We start from the raw sequence: 16,443 nt of genomic DNA, 5'->3' as shown, positions 1-16,443 counted from the left end.
GAGCAGTGCTTAAGGAAACTTTCAAGCTTTCAAAGCTGTGTGTTTGGCTGGTTTTAGTTAAGATGATACTGACATTCAAATTCTACTACTTCCTCAAAACTTTTTAACTTCTTTAAATCCCTGAGAAAGAAAACCTTTGAGATAAGCTCAAGACAGTATTTACGGAGAAGTTAAATGCATCATCATTAAAACAGCAGTGTTGCTGACTGCTCCTACTGCAAGAAAGCCTGTAAAAATAAAACAAGTTATTGTAGACTTCCTCAGAAGGTGCAAGCGCGTCACTGTTCAGTTGTGAACAGGCGCATAAATACCAACCTTCACAGCCCATACCACAGACAGCCAATACTGACTCATCGGGGTGCTAACAACAAATGACTCAGGAAAACAGCCTGGATCCTGTGGTTCAAGACAGGATATGGCTGCCTGCAAAAACAGCAAGCTAAAGTGTCTGGCTCGCTCAAGTAGATCTTCACAAGACAAAGGTACTTTAACCATTCACTAGACAACAGAATCTACAAAAACTGTACTCAAACAGTACTTTTTTCTAGTAGAGCCTTAATGAGAATCTGTGCTCTGATAATCAAGAGACCGCATAAAGCTGCTCTTTACAGCATGTAAGAAAATGTCAAGTTTTTTTCAGGACTTCAAGAGTGTTATACATATTACACTTCAGTTCTCTCTTGATCCCTTCAATGGCTGCATCAAAACTTTTCTTATTCTAAACTAGTACCTACCTGCCCCAACTACTGCAGGAAGATACGGTAGTCACTGATAGCTGCATTTTTACAGAACCCAGTCACTACCATTATTTCAATGGTCTGATTATTTTGATTTTGCGTATACACACATTTTTTAAAAATTATTCTGGAGGAAGCCTATTCTTTAGAGTATTTAAAGGTTACAATCTTTATTAGGCAAGGCACAGAACATATCATGAACTCATCACACAGTTCGAAAGCAAGCCAAAACTTCATGGGTGGTATGTACTTTATTTGCCACATCCTCCATTCACTTCTCTTGTTAAAAACTGGGCACAAATTCACCCAGTTTAGCCCAATGTAGGTAATTATTGAGAGCTGCAATACTGGAGTGTCAGTAAAAACACAGTACTATACCTAAAATAAAGAGATCTTGCTTACAGTATTTTTATTTTATTTTAACGATTCCCCTTAGATCCACACGAGGAAGCAGGGAGAAAAATGTCACTAACAGAATTTCACAAAAACGTGAACCATTTGCACTAGGTAAGAGTTTTATGAGTTGTTTTAAAGAGATGACAGGCCAGGCGGTCTAACAGCTGAGGAGGTACTCCAAGCAAAAAGCAAAGAGCCACATGCCATCCCTGTGACTAGAAAGACAGTAGCATCTGCACGGGTATCTTAAGGACAAAACACAAAGCAAAAGAAAAATGCACATCATTACTTGCTGCAAATTTAAGGACAAACATTAGTCTGTGGTAACAGATCAGAGTAACAGGAATGTAATCTGCTAAAGCTACCAACTCCCAAATAGGGAACAGAAAGACTTTCCCATCTAGGCCTTCAGAGACTTACAGAAAGGACAGGAATGGAAGGGTGGTAGTGAAGGATGTGTAAACTATTCACTAGGAATTACAAGCAGTATTTGCAGTGTTACAGGAAAGGTGAGTAGCAATCCCTTTAATTGATACAGTAATGCCACCCCACAGAATTGTCCTAATGTCAAATGCATCTTTCTGAACAAGATAGCGTGAAATTAATCTTCTTGGAATTGTCCAAAAGCAGCTTCAAGAAAACAAAAATCTGGATCAACATGGTGCTGAGAAATGCTGTGTTTTGCTCACAAAGCAAGCCAAAACACAAAGAAATGGTTCATTTGCTCCAAGTGTTAGTATACAGAGCTTGAACAATGACAGTGAAAATAGTAACAGCATTCTGGAGACATTTTTTCCATGAACATGTCAAACCTAGTTATCTTCAACAAAAACACATCAAAGCAAATTCTCCAAATTCAAAAACATTTAGCTCTCAGAGTATCAATCTGTAAGACATAACCCAAGTGTGGATCTAAGTAGGAAGCTGCACTGAACACTGCAAGCGTATCTGAATTTTAGCTTTGTGTGCCTGATGACAAGCTGAATATGAGTAGCTGGATAAAAACCAGTCTTAAATGGAAACTGGTAACCAAGTTCAGCATCAGATATTTGAAATTTGCCTATTTTTCATTTGAGTTCAGGTACTTAAAGCGAGAAGTAAAACCCACACTGCACATTACTTTCGGTTAAACCATTTCCTTAGACATTCTAGGGAAATAAGAACTAGAGCCAAAGGCTCCTATAGACTAAATAGGTGTAACAAATACTAGTTGCAGTAGCTTAACGTGCTGTTCTCATCTTCGCTGTTATCAAGGGTAGCACCACAATGAGAATTAGAAAAGCAATGCCATGCTCAAGAATCATTTTGAAACAGTTAACAGAAGATATGTCAAATTTCAGGACTAGACAATTTGAGGGGCCCTTCTACAGGAAAAATGCAAAAGGGAGAGTATAAACAAAGAAAAGTACAACAGGAATGGGAAATCTACTCTTGTAACTAAGAATTACAACTCTGTCCTTTAATTGATAATACTGCACATTGAGGAAGTCACATCTTAGCAAAATCTTGAAGAAATGAAACAGTCTATGCTCATCAAAAAAAACCCCGCAAATTTAAAAAAGCTCAAGAATGTAAAAAAAAAAGTTATAAAACCTAACTTCAATGTCTGTTAATTTTCTATTACTTCAACGCTGACAGGATGCAAGACCTTGGACAAAGCTTGTTCTTCAGAAGCTGAAGTGGTCTTTAGGCAACCTGAAGCATTCAAAGCCAATATATCTGCTACAGAGTAAGCAGCAACACTACAGCTCACTCTTCTTCATGAAGGGTAGACTTTTTTGCTAGCCACTGTGTGAAACACGGAACTTCAGATAAGCATGTACCTGAGCAAATTTTGTATCTGCAACCACACTCCACACAGTTTCAAAAGAGCGCTATGACTTTCAGTATTGCTACAATACACAAAACACTGTCAAGTTTGGTGTATCTGAGAGATCGAGGAAAAGGTTTTTCCTGAAACTGACTGAAAAATCTGCAGCTTCGATTTCTCATTCTTCTGTTCTACTTTACCAACTGGAATCTCTATTTCTTCATATGGCACTACATTAATGTGTGCTGTGGTGAAGCTCACGTATGCAGCAGTATTAACATCTTAACCTCCAAGGAAACTATTCTATAATTTAGGCTACCCAATTATGTGACTACGAGTGTAACTGACTAGTTAAAAATCTATTTTAAGCACTTCAATGGACGCATCTCCCCAGAAGAGGAAACACTGGTAACTGGTATTTACATGCCACTAGTTCAGAGACTACACAAAGTCACATTACCAAAACCAAAACCAAAAGCAGAACAAATGCAATGCAGAGGAAGAGGGGGAGGGGGGCAGTGTGGCTGAAGGACTACCTGAGCAACCTCGAAGGAAACGCATTCCGTTAAGAGAAAAGGTACCCAAATATGTTAAAACATGTTCCCTCCCCCTAAAACTCTTAAAAAACCAACGATAATAAAAAGATAAATATTAATATAGAGCCCATCTACCAAAAGAGAATAAAAAACCTAAATTAAAATAAATTTAGGGGCCTTCACCAAACTTGCTGCAAGTTTGGGGACATAAATATCCAACAGCCATAAAGCTGTGAAAGCCCCCAGAATGAATAAAATAAATCCCACTTGCCTCAGACTGAACAGGGCAACACTGAGACTCTGCCTCAGCCTGTCCTATGGCAGGGCTATAGGAAGAAGAAAAATTTAAATTTTAGAAAAAACATGACCCAATTAAGTGAAAGACATGCATTCAAATTTCACAAAATTCCAGTGATCAAGAAAACAAAAGCAAGCGACTGCTATAGCACCTATTTTGTTAGGCCCAAACAAAACTTTGTACAGTTGGCAGCTACTTCTCATTGGACAGTTTGTTTTGCTTTGTATCTTGATCAATGGAACGTAAGTCAGTTGTTCTGGGGCATTTTTCCCGTAAGTGATAGTATTTACTGTACTAGTTCACAAAAGAGAAATATTCCATCAGCCACTGAAAATGTTCACCCTCACCTTAATATTTATGTAGAAGCTAGACCAGTACAATTATTAAGACATTCACTATGATTTTTAAGTGTCATTAGTCACCACTTTAAATTGCAGCCCCAGCTCATGGACTGGTGTATCAGTCTCAATTTAACTGAAGAGTCAGAGTGCTCTTCTTTGTCATTTTTAAAACTGAAGTAATCTTGGTATTTTTTAACTTGTTATGTAGAATTCTTTTGATTCCTGTAAGATAACTGCAGGCTATATATTTCACTTGATTTTATCCAATATTGAAGAAAGTAAGTTTTATAGTTCTATTAAGTACTGTTCAAGAGCTCCATACGCTAAAGTAATTGCGGAAACCACAGAAGGCAGATGCAGCTGAATGTGTTTCTAGAAGCTTGTTTATATTATCCCATGCATGCACAGAGCGAGGAATAGTTATCCATTGAAAATATTGGATATACATCCCAGCCTCAAATTTATTATCAGCACCTAAAAAAAATCTCATCTGTGGGAAAAAAAATAAATCCAGGAGTTCCAGAAGAAATTTTTGGTTTAATTTCTAATTTTTCAGTCTAATTTCTAAAAAAATATTTATTTTTTTTTTGTTTTCAGGGTTTTATTTAAAGAAACTTTTGTGAAAGGCAGAAAGATATTCTAAAGGCAGTAAGAAACAGCCGTATCAAGAGTTCTTTAAAACTAGCTGGGGCTTTTCCAAGGTTCTTTCATGCCAGTCTCACCCCTTTTGCTCTAAAAATCAGCAGATATGAGATCAGCCTCTCATAATGATATTGAAAGACTGTGTATAAAAGAATTTAGAACCTTTGAGGCAGGACCCAGATGCCAAAAGTTCTTAGTACTTTGTAAAATGTATCTTCCCACCTGTGTCTGAACATTTTTTCACAGCCTGTTTTTTGTATTCAACATTTGCACTACATCCCAATTTAAAGACTGATCAAAATCCACTTGCAAGCTTAAATTTTAATGTAAAATTTGCCATGGCAAATTTAGGCAATGGAAAAATAAAGCTTCTGCCTATAACATCACCAGAGTCCTGCAACAGATAGAACAGAGATATGCTTTTGTGCAATCATAAAGGCCTCTGGAATCTCTTTCCAGGGACAGACTAAAGCAAAGAACTGTCTGCATAGCTGTATTGCGTTGGGGATTTTGCTGGCACAACTGTGTTGATTAAACTTTGTACTGTAAACCAAGCCTTAGTCTTTATACAAGCAATTATTACATTTGAAGTAGTTTTTCCTCTTTTTGGGAAAATGCACCATAAATCCAACTCTCTGAACATTAAGAAGCAGTATCCAAAGGAATGGAGGCAGGGACCAACAGACGACACGTGCACTGAAATACCCGCCTGTTTACAGAAGAGAACACACAAGAGACACAGGAGTAACTAAAGATAGTCACATCATAGCTCTTATAGCACAGAAATGACAGGAGCAGGAAAGTAAGTATCCATATTAAAAATTGTGCACCTGTTTGTTGAAGATTATTAAGAGTACTGTATGAACAATTCGTGGCAGTGCTTAGTTGAGTGATTATCATAACATTACTACTACGGAAAGTTCAATCGTAAAATGCACCCAAGCTGTAAGTCTACGTAGTGCTAGCTACAAAATGGTACTGTTACTGGAACAAGGAGACATTCACTGTTTAAAAGAGGGAAACTCTTAATTAAAACAAAACAACTTGCAGAATTTGCTGAGTTAACAGTACATGCAGTAAGGTTTTCAAGTATTTATCCCAGGAAAAGTAGGGTCTGAAAAAAACATACCGATGAGTTACAGAAAGACACCGAAGGAAGGAGGGTTTACTAGGGGCAGGAGGGCAAAGCATTCTTACAGCAGCAATATGAACTTCAGAAAAAGCAAGAGGTTCTATAGTTTTAAAAGCAAAAGATTAATTTAGAATTTAAATATAATTTTATGTGTATTATTACAAAAAGGATGTGTGACACTGTAAAAATCTCTCCAGTGTTTTGTCATTATTACTTGATAAACAGAAGAAACCCAGATTATAAAAGCACTGCCTAAGCAAAACAGTTTTATCTGTTAGACTTATGTATAAAGTAAGATGAAGAGCTAACAAAATATCTAACATCAAGGCCTACTCAGCACATTTGCAAGCCAAATACTGCACATCTGACAGGTTATCAGCAGATACCAGTGATCGGAGAGAACTGCTTCTCAACAGAGGCTTGGAGTTATGGTCTTAAAACACTTCAGGAAAAGTGCCTGATAATTCTTAATTGTTAAACTAAGGCCATTTAGCTGCAATGAAGAGTGAAGTGGATGCTCTGGTGCTTTTATGAGCAATCTCATGGCCCCAAGTTTGAAGCTGAGAGACAATGTAGTATTTTAGCTGTACTGTATTTCTGGACTATTTAGAGACAGTACACAATGAAGTCACATGAAGTGCTTATGTGCAGCTAAAAAAACGGCAAGACTAAAGAGAGAGCCAAAAAGCTCAGTATCATAATTAGGTGAAAAAACTCCACCATCAACAAAAACATCTATGGAACAAACAAAAAAAAATGCTGATAATCTTTCTAACCTACTCTAAAAGAAGTGATATCCCCATAAATTAAATAATTTAATTATAAGCACAGATAAGGCTTGAGGCTGGAATATGTATTTAAAGTTGACCTGCAAATGAAAAATTCACCACTCATTTTTTCACCCCCACTCCCTGCTGTGAAGATGAAGAGATCAGGGAAACTCTCACCTCCCTTCCCTCCAAACTGTCTCCCTCTACACTTTCATTCTCATCAGAAATACAGCACACTAGCATGCTGATGTTAGACATTGAGAATTACAGCCTTGACAGTAATTTATCACTCTACTCTTACAAACAGATGACTAATCCATATGGGGAAGACCTCTCTTCGATAAAATTAAATCAGGAGAACTGATAAAAAGGCCTCTCACACTAGGCACTTCCATTAAATGGCTCAAGCAGCTCAGCCAACATCTGATCATAGCACACAACAGATAATTCATCTAGAACTCTGCTAAGACCTGAAATTCTGACCGTTTAAAGTAAAAACACAGCATGTAACGTATTACTCTTGCCCCTCTCATCTCTTTTATACGCTGAGAAGGTGGTCAAGCTATTCTCTCTCTTTTGCAGGTCAACTTCAATACAACATCAGCTGGAAGTCACTCATCCATGTGACATGCACTTAAGCTTCTAGAAATCTTCATCTAAAAGGCTCCTGATATTCATATGCATTTGCACATTAAAAAGAGTCAGTCAAAGAATGAACTAACAGGACACATCTGGCACAAGGACGCATCTTAGAGCAATCACTTTTACATCCTGCAAGTGCCAGGACTAGAAATCATTTAAAATTTATTGAGGACAAGAAAGCACAAAGAGAGAAACATATGCATTCAGAGAAGTTACAACCAGGAGTTAAGATGTGCCTCCTTCAGCCTCGTTATTGAGGAATCAGTTAATAAGTGTACAGGTCTTTGTCTACTCAGATGTTCAGCTAAGGAGTGACTTAATTTTAGAACACGGAATTCAGATTTTATCAAAACAGCACCAATAAGTGTGTTCATTACACCAACAGCTACCATGGCATGCATCTGTACAAACCTTTCAGGCAGTTGTCCACAGCTGGTCACGAATAAAAAGGCATATAAATTTTTCTCTTCTTTTATTACAATGAAGTTTATAACAGTACAGAAAAGTCACACGACCTTAGTGGGTCAGTTTACTTAAACCCTGAAACAGGAGGAGCTCTAAATACATTAAATATTGTTACAAGTTCAGACTTAAATGTACAAGTAGTTGGGAACAGTTACAGCCCTCACCAAACTACGTTGGGGACATGAAGTCCAACAGCACTTGAAGTGCTGTGAAGGCATCATTTCACAAATAGCAACATAATGTTACAGAACTTGCCTTTAAGGTGGTATGTTCATGTAATTCCAGCGCCTTCACAATTTAACGAACCATATTTACTATACTTCACTTCTAAAAACCTAGATGAAACATGAAAAAGAAGCCATACAGTATAAATTGCAACATCAGGAAAAGTTCCTATTATTCCAAATAATTTTTCCCATGTAAAATAAGAATGTCCAATAGCTCCTTGCATGTGGGAAGATACTTATTTTTTTAAAGTCACAATGAAGCCTTAATTGACGGAAGCTCGGCTATATTAACAGCACTAGATGAGAAAAGGTTTAATCTCCAAACCTATTAGAGCGTGTGTAGTAGCATCAGTAGCGGCCACCTTGCGACATTACAGGAGGTCTCATTCCCATTGGAGGTCGAGGAGGTCCACTTTGGTAAGGGGGCACCATCGGAGGTCCCTGACCATATGGAGGCATCGCTCCAGGAAGATATCCTGGCATGCCCTGGTGATGAGCACCATACTGACCTATAAACAGAACATTTCAGATGCAAAGGAGATTTTTATTTTTTTTTAAGTAATTGGCAGAAGTTGCATTTGGTGAAAACCTTCACCCACATCCACCACTCCCCCTCCCAGTATATGACACTTCAAGGACTTTAAAATTTTATAGCTAAAACAAATCTTCTCAAGAAAAGAGAACTGGAAAATTCATGATTACCATGAGGTGGCATGGGAGGTCTCATTCCTTGTTGTTGCGGAGGAATTCCGGGCTGTGGTGGCATCATACCTCCAATTGGTCCAACTGGTGGATTACCCAAGGAAGCTTGTCCTGGTCGAGGAAGATTACGCTGATATTTAGGCAACTGTGCCCTTCTCTCTTCCTAAAACCAGGAACAGACAACCGTAGCACATTGTAAGACAACTCATCAAATGCACGGTAAATAAAAGTGTAACAAAGTTGATTACAGGTACTAAACAACTTCAACTACCTTACAAGTTTGATGACTGCTACTAGTAACATTACACAGCAGCATTTGAATTTTTCTGCTTTCTTCAAAGCTAGTGTATCAATACTGGCCAACTTAGCTTTTTGCACACAACATTCCTCCTCCCTCAGCTGAAGAAAGCCTTTTCCTTGTAACAAGTTGATACAAAGACGACAAACAAATCTAAAGGTATCTGAACTGAAATTAACGTTAATTTATCTATAAATTCTGCATGTCTGAATGCTGTAATAGCACCGAGACCACTTCAAATTGTTCAGTCTGTTGTCCTACACTCATTAGCTATGTCTTTTTAACTTTGAGTCATATGCAGAAAAAAGTTGAAACTATATATTGGGTTGAATAATCTCTTACACCCAACAAACATAAGGCTTAAATCTGCAGCAGGATCATTGAAATATACCAGTCAGCACTCTGCAACTAAAGACGTTTCCTCTACACATGGCTCTGTTACATTAATTCTGCAGTTTGAACTCTCACCATTATTAAAATACCAATAACGCAGAGGAAATTCTATTTAATTAGCCAGATCAGCATAAATGGCACGTTTCAGTAAGACAAAGACAGTATTTAACTTACCAGTGATATATCCTCATCTGGATGGATCAACTTACTGGTTGCACTGGTCGTTGTGAGGGTAGCAGGCTTACTTGTTATAGATGTAGCTGGTTTAGCTGCAGTACTGTTTGTCGTGCTAGTGGTTGAGGCTGTAGACTGTGTGTAAGCAGGGAATGTAGGTTTTGGGGGTTCTGTTGTTGTTGCAGGTGTAGAATTCAAAGGTTTGAAATCAGTACCAACCGGACCTGGAACAGCTGCTGCAGCCTGTGAAACACAGAGATAGATCAGTATTTATTTCTCAAAGCATAAGAAAACTTAAATGATGTCTGTTAGAACTCTGAAACCTTTCAGTAAGATACATAATTAAAACAAGCTTGACAAAAGTAAAGTTCAGCCTTATTGCATACTAGAGCAACTGAAACCAAGACAAAATAAACCCCAGTATATACACATATATATACACACAGACACACTGGAAAGTCTAAAATTTGCAGGTCAAAAGCCATAACTAGAAAAAAGGAACAACAAAAAACCCCACTATAAAAACTTTTATCTCAAATACTGAGTTTCGTAAATGTCTGTATCTTTCCTGAACCACTGTTCTATTAAGAACCTCTAAGTAGAAATTCATAATTCTCTCACTATATTATTAGAATACTTTAGTAACCATTAGAGTACAGCTCAAAGTGTTAGTATTCATTAAAATTAGTTTTTTAAGAAATGTTTTAAGATTTAAGAAAGCTCTTCTCTGTCAGGGTTTTTGTTTAAGCGCTCTCTCTATATAAAAACACTGCAATATTTTCACAAAGTATGCATCTCTCTATAGATCTTTGTTTGTGAATGAACAATCAACTGAAGGCAGGTTTGAGGTTCACTACAGATTCCCGCATCTCATCTTTCCTAAGTTTTTCTTAGCTGTTAGACGAGAAAAGTGTGCTTTACCAGGCTTGCTCTGAAGACACAGCAATCTCAAAAGCAAGCTTTAGTTACGAGAGAATACTTTTGTTTGTAGCCACTGTACATTTACAATTACCTAAACTTTCCAATCAAAATACTCCCATTTTTTCACATTAGTTACAAAATTCCCTGTTATGATGTATCATATTAAACAACAAACTAAAAAGCCTTCACCATGCATCAAGCTAACCACTGCCCACTAAAATGCATTTAACTGCTTTCATGCTTTTTTAACCCTTTAGAACCAGGATGTAATGTTTCATCTCTCATACTAAGAAATATTGGGCACTTTGACATGCTTATTTCTGGTAAGATGCAACTCACAATCAAGGACTCTGCAGTTTCACCAGCTAAACATAATCAGGAATGTAACAGGAATTATCTGTTTAGTCAATTTTAGATTTTACAGAACGGTCCAAAGGGTTAAGTTGCAAAGCAATTTGTTTTTAACTGTGACTTCCTGCGTACTTGTGCTGTGCTAGGAAACAGAGCGTTAGAAGATGCTGACAGACTTTCTGAATTGGAGGAAGCTGTACTTGAGCTTGTGACAGGTGTCCCCATCTGTAGCATAAAAGAAAGGAAACAGTGAAAAGTCTCCAAACAAATGGGTGGAAAGTATCCAGATGAAAGGGTTTCTTATGCTAAGTCCTCTCTTACGACAGGACTGTCTTTTTGTAAATGAGTATCTTCCCTGCAGAAGTCCAAAATGCAAACAGCGCACTAAGAAGGTTTCTGCAACATACTTGAAAGCAAGTAAAAACTTCAGGACTTATATGCAAGAGCAATCAAAGGGTAGACGTCATCACAATTCCCCACTTCCCTCCCCAAAACTTTCGAACAAATTTTTACTACATTAACTTACTCCTAAACTTTTTAAAGCAAAAAAACCTCCTAATTCACGCAATGTTTAATCAGTTTAACAAGAATAAATTGGTCCATCTATGGGTAGAGAGCCCATTATGAAAAGAACAGGAGAAAACAAGTCATGTCAAGATGTAAACTCTGGAAATTTTTGGTAAAGTTCAATGCAATAGGATTCCTGTAGCTGACTAACACATGTCTTTACCCACCCAAAGCACCCTTATAAACCACAAACTAAAGGGATTAAAGAAAGAAGTTTTGCCTACTCCTTTCTTCCCCACGTGCTTACAGAACTTCTGTCTGGTTTCATGGCTGTTGTAAGACAAACAAAAGAATCTTTTAAAATTCATTCAAGCACTACACTGAGTTAAACTTAAGAATCAACACAAGCAAGAAACTTAACCAGTCCTCTCTTGGGTCTCCTCAATAATAAAAATCAGACACTGTTGCCAATTTGAAGAACACAACAGATTCCAGGCTATGGGATACCTTACCTGCCCTGCACTTGGGAAGAGTGGTTTAGTAACTGGAGGCTGCGGCGTAGGTGTCGCTGCAGCAGGCGCTGGAGGCCTGTTAAGAATGCCTGGTGCTGTAACAGGCTGTGCTTGTGTCATTGGAGGCATCCCAGGACGAGGACCAACAGGCGGGGGCATACCTACAATTAACAAAGAATCAGCAACAAATCAGGCTGAAGGAAGTAAGAGTATCTCCTTTAGACGATTCTGTTCACAGTGTTCCTTAGAATCAAGTCTTCCCAAAGGAAGATGTATTTTTAAGATAACAGTAAAATAGAACAAGACAAAAGGTAATGCCAGCGTTCACCAATACATGTCCACACACAGGTAGTAACCTTCAGAGCTACACTGAATTAAACTTTGCTTTCTACTACAGCTTCAGTGATTAAGTTTATGCTCTCAATACATCAATGCAGTAACTGTTTCCAACACGCTGTGCCTATGCTGTCAAGGGCATAGATAAGACTGTTACAAAATCCAGACGATGCAGCCAATATGAATGATATCAGAACTTTGACTGAAACACAGATCAGCTTTGCTGTGGGCATGAGACCAAAGTTCCTGTTAGTTTCCTTACAGAGCAGGTTCAATATTTGCATATATCAGCAACCGTACTTCTCATTTCCCACAACATTTTCAAACATTACAGATTTCCAGCTGCAGCCACAGACGTAAAAAAAAGGAATGAAGTAGACTAGGCAACACAAAACCCAGAGAAAGTGCAATAGGAAGAGAAAACTATATTCTATGTTTTACCTCCACAATGGTACTAAACACAAATAATTATTTGTAATAAAAGCCATAAATCTACCCCTCCACCTGTGCACAAGAGTGGCCTCTATGGCAGTCAATCCTTACCAAGGTGGTGGCATAAGTCTATGTATTTCTTTATAGAAATCCTACACTTCACTGGAAATAAGATATAATTTAGCCCTCATCACAGCATGAATTTGACAACCCTGACGTACCTGGTGGCATACCAGGCATAAGAGGTGGTATTCCTGGCCCAGGAGGCATCATTCCACCCATCGGCATCATCCTGTTAAACAGAAAATGAGCACTGGTATGAACACTCATGATAGACTGTTAAGACAACTGGCATATACCTGTATTAGATAAAAAATTATGGTAAATAATTTCAAGAAGCTTTCAACAGAGGCAATTTAAAAACAGCTGACTCCACAGTTAAAGAGATTTTTTTCCCCACAAAACAAACAAACAAAAACCCACCAAAACCAAGAAACCCCTCAAACACTTTTTATCTGAACTTTAATTCCTCAAGCTTTCACCTCCACTATTATCAGATTTCCAGAACTGGTGTCTCAGAATTTATTTCAGGCTACTATTTTCAGCAGTACTCCAAGAACTTGATCTTAGCATACTCAGAAAATCTGAAAGTAGGGAAAACAGCTAAGTCAAATGACACTGAAATTGCTGTACATCTGCTATTACTCCTTTCTGACACCACAAATCTACTTGTGGTTACAGCTCTCTCATACTATTTTAACACATTTTACTTCCTCCAGTAAATGGCAGACAACCCCAACCTGTGAAACTATTCACAAAATACTGGCAAAAGCCAAGCAGAGACCACTGGATAAGAAAGCTTCTGGAGTTTTGATTACATTAAGTAATCCCTATAACAAAGATAGCAAGAGTGGGATTTTTCTTTTTTAGTTTTTGTTGTTGATGTTTGTTGTTTTTCGTTTGTTTTTTTTTTTAAATGAGGAGTCCTTATTATGGCATATTTTTCCTTCATATTAAAACCAGGTTTTGTTTTGTTGTTTGTTTGTTTGTGGTTTTTTATCCTTGCTACTGATATGTGGAGAAAACAACAGGTGTGACTTCCTAACAGAAAGGTGGCATCTAAATTACTCCTTTTATCCTTATCTACTAGGCCACATTACAAATTAATATGTTCCTTATCTAAACTATAAATACAACTCTTAATATAAGCCAATGCCTCCTGCACACTCCGTAAAAAATAAGCTGTCCACAACACTAAGTGCTTTTAAATTGGGAAGCTATAGATAATACATACGATTACTTTAGAGGGTATACACCAAGTGTAGCTTAAGTTTGCTTAGATTTTTTCCAGACTTTCAAAGCTCAAGTAGCGAAACAAAGTAAGAGTGCTCATTACTTAAGTCAGCAGAATAAGCAGGTAAACAGCAGCCAAGTGCACACCGAAACACCACTAAAAAGCAGTTTTTATTTGTATGACAAAAATTAAGAAACCTTCACCATTGCCGTTCCAAAACCACAACAAATCATCACAAACAGGCAAGCGTTCATTCTGCAAAGCAAACTGGCACCCAGTCTTATTTTTCTTCTCAACTTGCCTACCACTGCTACAACAGTAACAGGCAATGCAGAAGCAGTAAGGACTGGGAACATAGTACCATCGCCCCTTTTTGGGTTAATGGTTGGAGAAGGCAGAGTTAGTCTTGCCACCCGTTCTGACAACCATCTGTTACATCTCAAAAAAAAAAACAAGTGCTGGATGCTTACAGCCTGGTGCCACCAGAAAGACAACTTTCTGAGAAACTGCAGGGATAGCGCTAGAACTAGTGTCACACTAAAAACACATCTGCTTCCTAGGTCCTAGCTCTTCTTTGCTCATTTTAAAACAAAAGATCACCAGGTTAAATAAGCAAAATTTTAAGATTAAACTAGGTGAAAGCATAATATAACACCACCCCCTCCCCCTAAAATTTCACCAAAAAGGAAGTGAATTTTTGGCAAATCTGTTATCTTTTACTAAATGGCATTACATTCACCTGAAGTTAACAAGGAGTTAAAGAGGACTAAGCACCCAGAAGCATGATAGAATTCTGTAGTTTCCACACAGAAAAGCTACAGTTATGATGAGCATCCACAACTTAACTATAACATGACTTTTAAACTCCAAGACTGTTAAAACAATATTTTGTCCCAGAAGAGAACAACCTTTCACCTCAGTGAAATTAAAAGCAAAGTTCCTGCAGTATGTCCTACAGTATAAAGGACCAAGCACATGGAGCTGTACTCTGGTTGGAGAGAGGCCTGTAAGTCCCTAACGGTCTATTTCATAGAATGCATTTTTCACAACATATAATTCTGTAATATTCATTTAGAGAAAGCATAAAAACTTCAGGTATTATACAATAACAAAACATTTTCCCCAAATTCACAGACAATATTCAGAGGTTTTCAGTAAGACAATTTCAAGCTTATAAAAAGAACATGACATAAAATGGCATAATGAATGTACCTAGAATTACATTAATGAGATGCTTACATGTTTCCACCACAAAATGACTGCATGTATTTTCTCTGTTGATGTAATCTGTGAAAATTTATGACAAAATCAAAAATCTAACTGTGACTTTTCCGAACACATTGTGATAGGGTACGGTGTCAACCCCAAACAAGCATAAAAACCATCTTACTTTCGCCCAGTCAAATACAAGAAAAATTTAAACTATCCAGTATATTTTTCCTGTTAGGCCGGTGACCAATAACCAGATGCACAACACATTTGCAATACACAAAGGAACCATGGTTCACAGAAGGCTCTAAACCAACAAAACAACTCTAAATTCTTAGACTAGTATTCAATAGTTAGGAGAAAGGCAACATACTTTATACATAAACTCACAGTTTAGCAATATTTTTAATGTTGGTTTACAGCCATCCAGTTCTTTGGTTGGTTTTAATATTAAGGTTTCAGAGTTCACAGGTTCCTATGAACATTTTTCCAATTAGCTTTACTTTTTCTGTGACAGTTTAAAATGCACAGTATGAACAATTAAGTCTTTCTTATTGGGTCTACTCACCCAGGTGGCATTCCAGGCATAACTGGAGGCATTCCAGGCATCATAGGTGGAACACCTGCCATTAACGGTGGTATACCTTAAAAGAAAAATAAATTTTAAACAACTCCGGCAGCATATGGTTGCTAACAAACCTCATCTAATAAATTTAAGACTGGATAAATGCTTTACAGGAAGCTCTAAAGAGACAGCTTTTGAAATTAACACTGCTTACAAACAACGTAATATAAAAGACAAACTGCAAATCTGTAAACTTTCTTAGTAGGTCTCCAAAGAATATGTCTTATCATTACAGAAAACCTAACAAGAAAACACCAGTTTTTGCTGTCATTGATCAACATTCCTTCCTCAATGTATCTGTGGCATAAGCTGCCTGCTCTATGTTAGTTGTCTCTAGATATATGGGAGTCTTTTCTGCTCCAATTCCAAAATCTTGCTACAGAATACCACAAATATAATTGGTAGACTTATGTTTGAAGTACCAATCTGTCTTACTAATATTAACATTTCTTCAGCCTAGGCATAAGCATTAGGTACCTTAATCTACTTCACAAAGTAGATTCACGTGCGAGCACACAGAACTGGGGAAGAAAAAAAAACCATGACGAAACTGCTTATCTGCACCTCACAAAACTATTTTGTGGCCTTTAACATGCAGTGTGAGAAAGGGCAGATCATTACTCTAGCATACAAGCAGCAACCTGCATTTCTACTCAGCTTTTCAGTAACTAGCTTAAACACAGTCTCACCTGG

At 37.6% G+C, this 16,443-nt stretch overlaps 1 protein-coding gene across 1 annotated transcript in view; it reads right to left on the bottom strand.

The window, feature by feature from the left end:
- Nucleotides 1–7,440: 7,440 nt before the first annotated feature.
- ZNF207 (zinc finger protein 207) overlaps nucleotides 7,441–16,443 on the bottom strand; it is a 10,509-nt gene continuing 1,506 nt past the window's right edge. The window contains exons 4-12 of the mRNA XM_010180545.1: nucleotides 15,694–15,772; nucleotides 15,156–15,203; nucleotides 12,844–12,914; nucleotides 11,855–12,015; nucleotides 10,968–11,060; nucleotides 9,564–9,806; nucleotides 8,699–8,861; nucleotides 8,322–8,505; nucleotides 7,441–8,104 (exon numbers count right to left, since the gene is read on the bottom strand). Of these exons, the coding sequence (XP_010178847.1) occupies nucleotides 8,345–8,505; nucleotides 8,699–8,861; nucleotides 9,564–9,806; nucleotides 10,968–11,060; nucleotides 11,855–12,015; nucleotides 12,844–12,914; nucleotides 15,156–15,203; nucleotides 15,694–15,772 (1,019 nt within the window). The 3' untranslated portion in view covers nucleotides 7,441–8,104; nucleotides 8,322–8,344. The remainder of the gene's footprint in view (nucleotides 8,105–8,321; nucleotides 8,506–8,698; nucleotides 8,862–9,563; nucleotides 9,807–10,967; nucleotides 11,061–11,854; nucleotides 12,016–12,843; nucleotides 12,915–15,155; nucleotides 15,204–15,693; nucleotides 15,773–16,443) is intronic.

The sequence above is a fragment of the Mesitornis unicolor genome, unplaced genomic scaffold (genome assembly GCF_000695765.1).
Source record: "Mesitornis unicolor isolate BGI_N332 unplaced genomic scaffold, ASM69576v1 scaffold22773, whole genome shotgun sequence".
NCBI classification, from domain to species: Eukaryota; Metazoa; Chordata; class Aves; order Mesitornithiformes; family Mesitornithidae; genus Mesitornis; species Mesitornis unicolor.
Note: the sequence above shows the minus strand (reverse complement) of the source record. Positions and strands in the feature narration are given on the sequence as shown.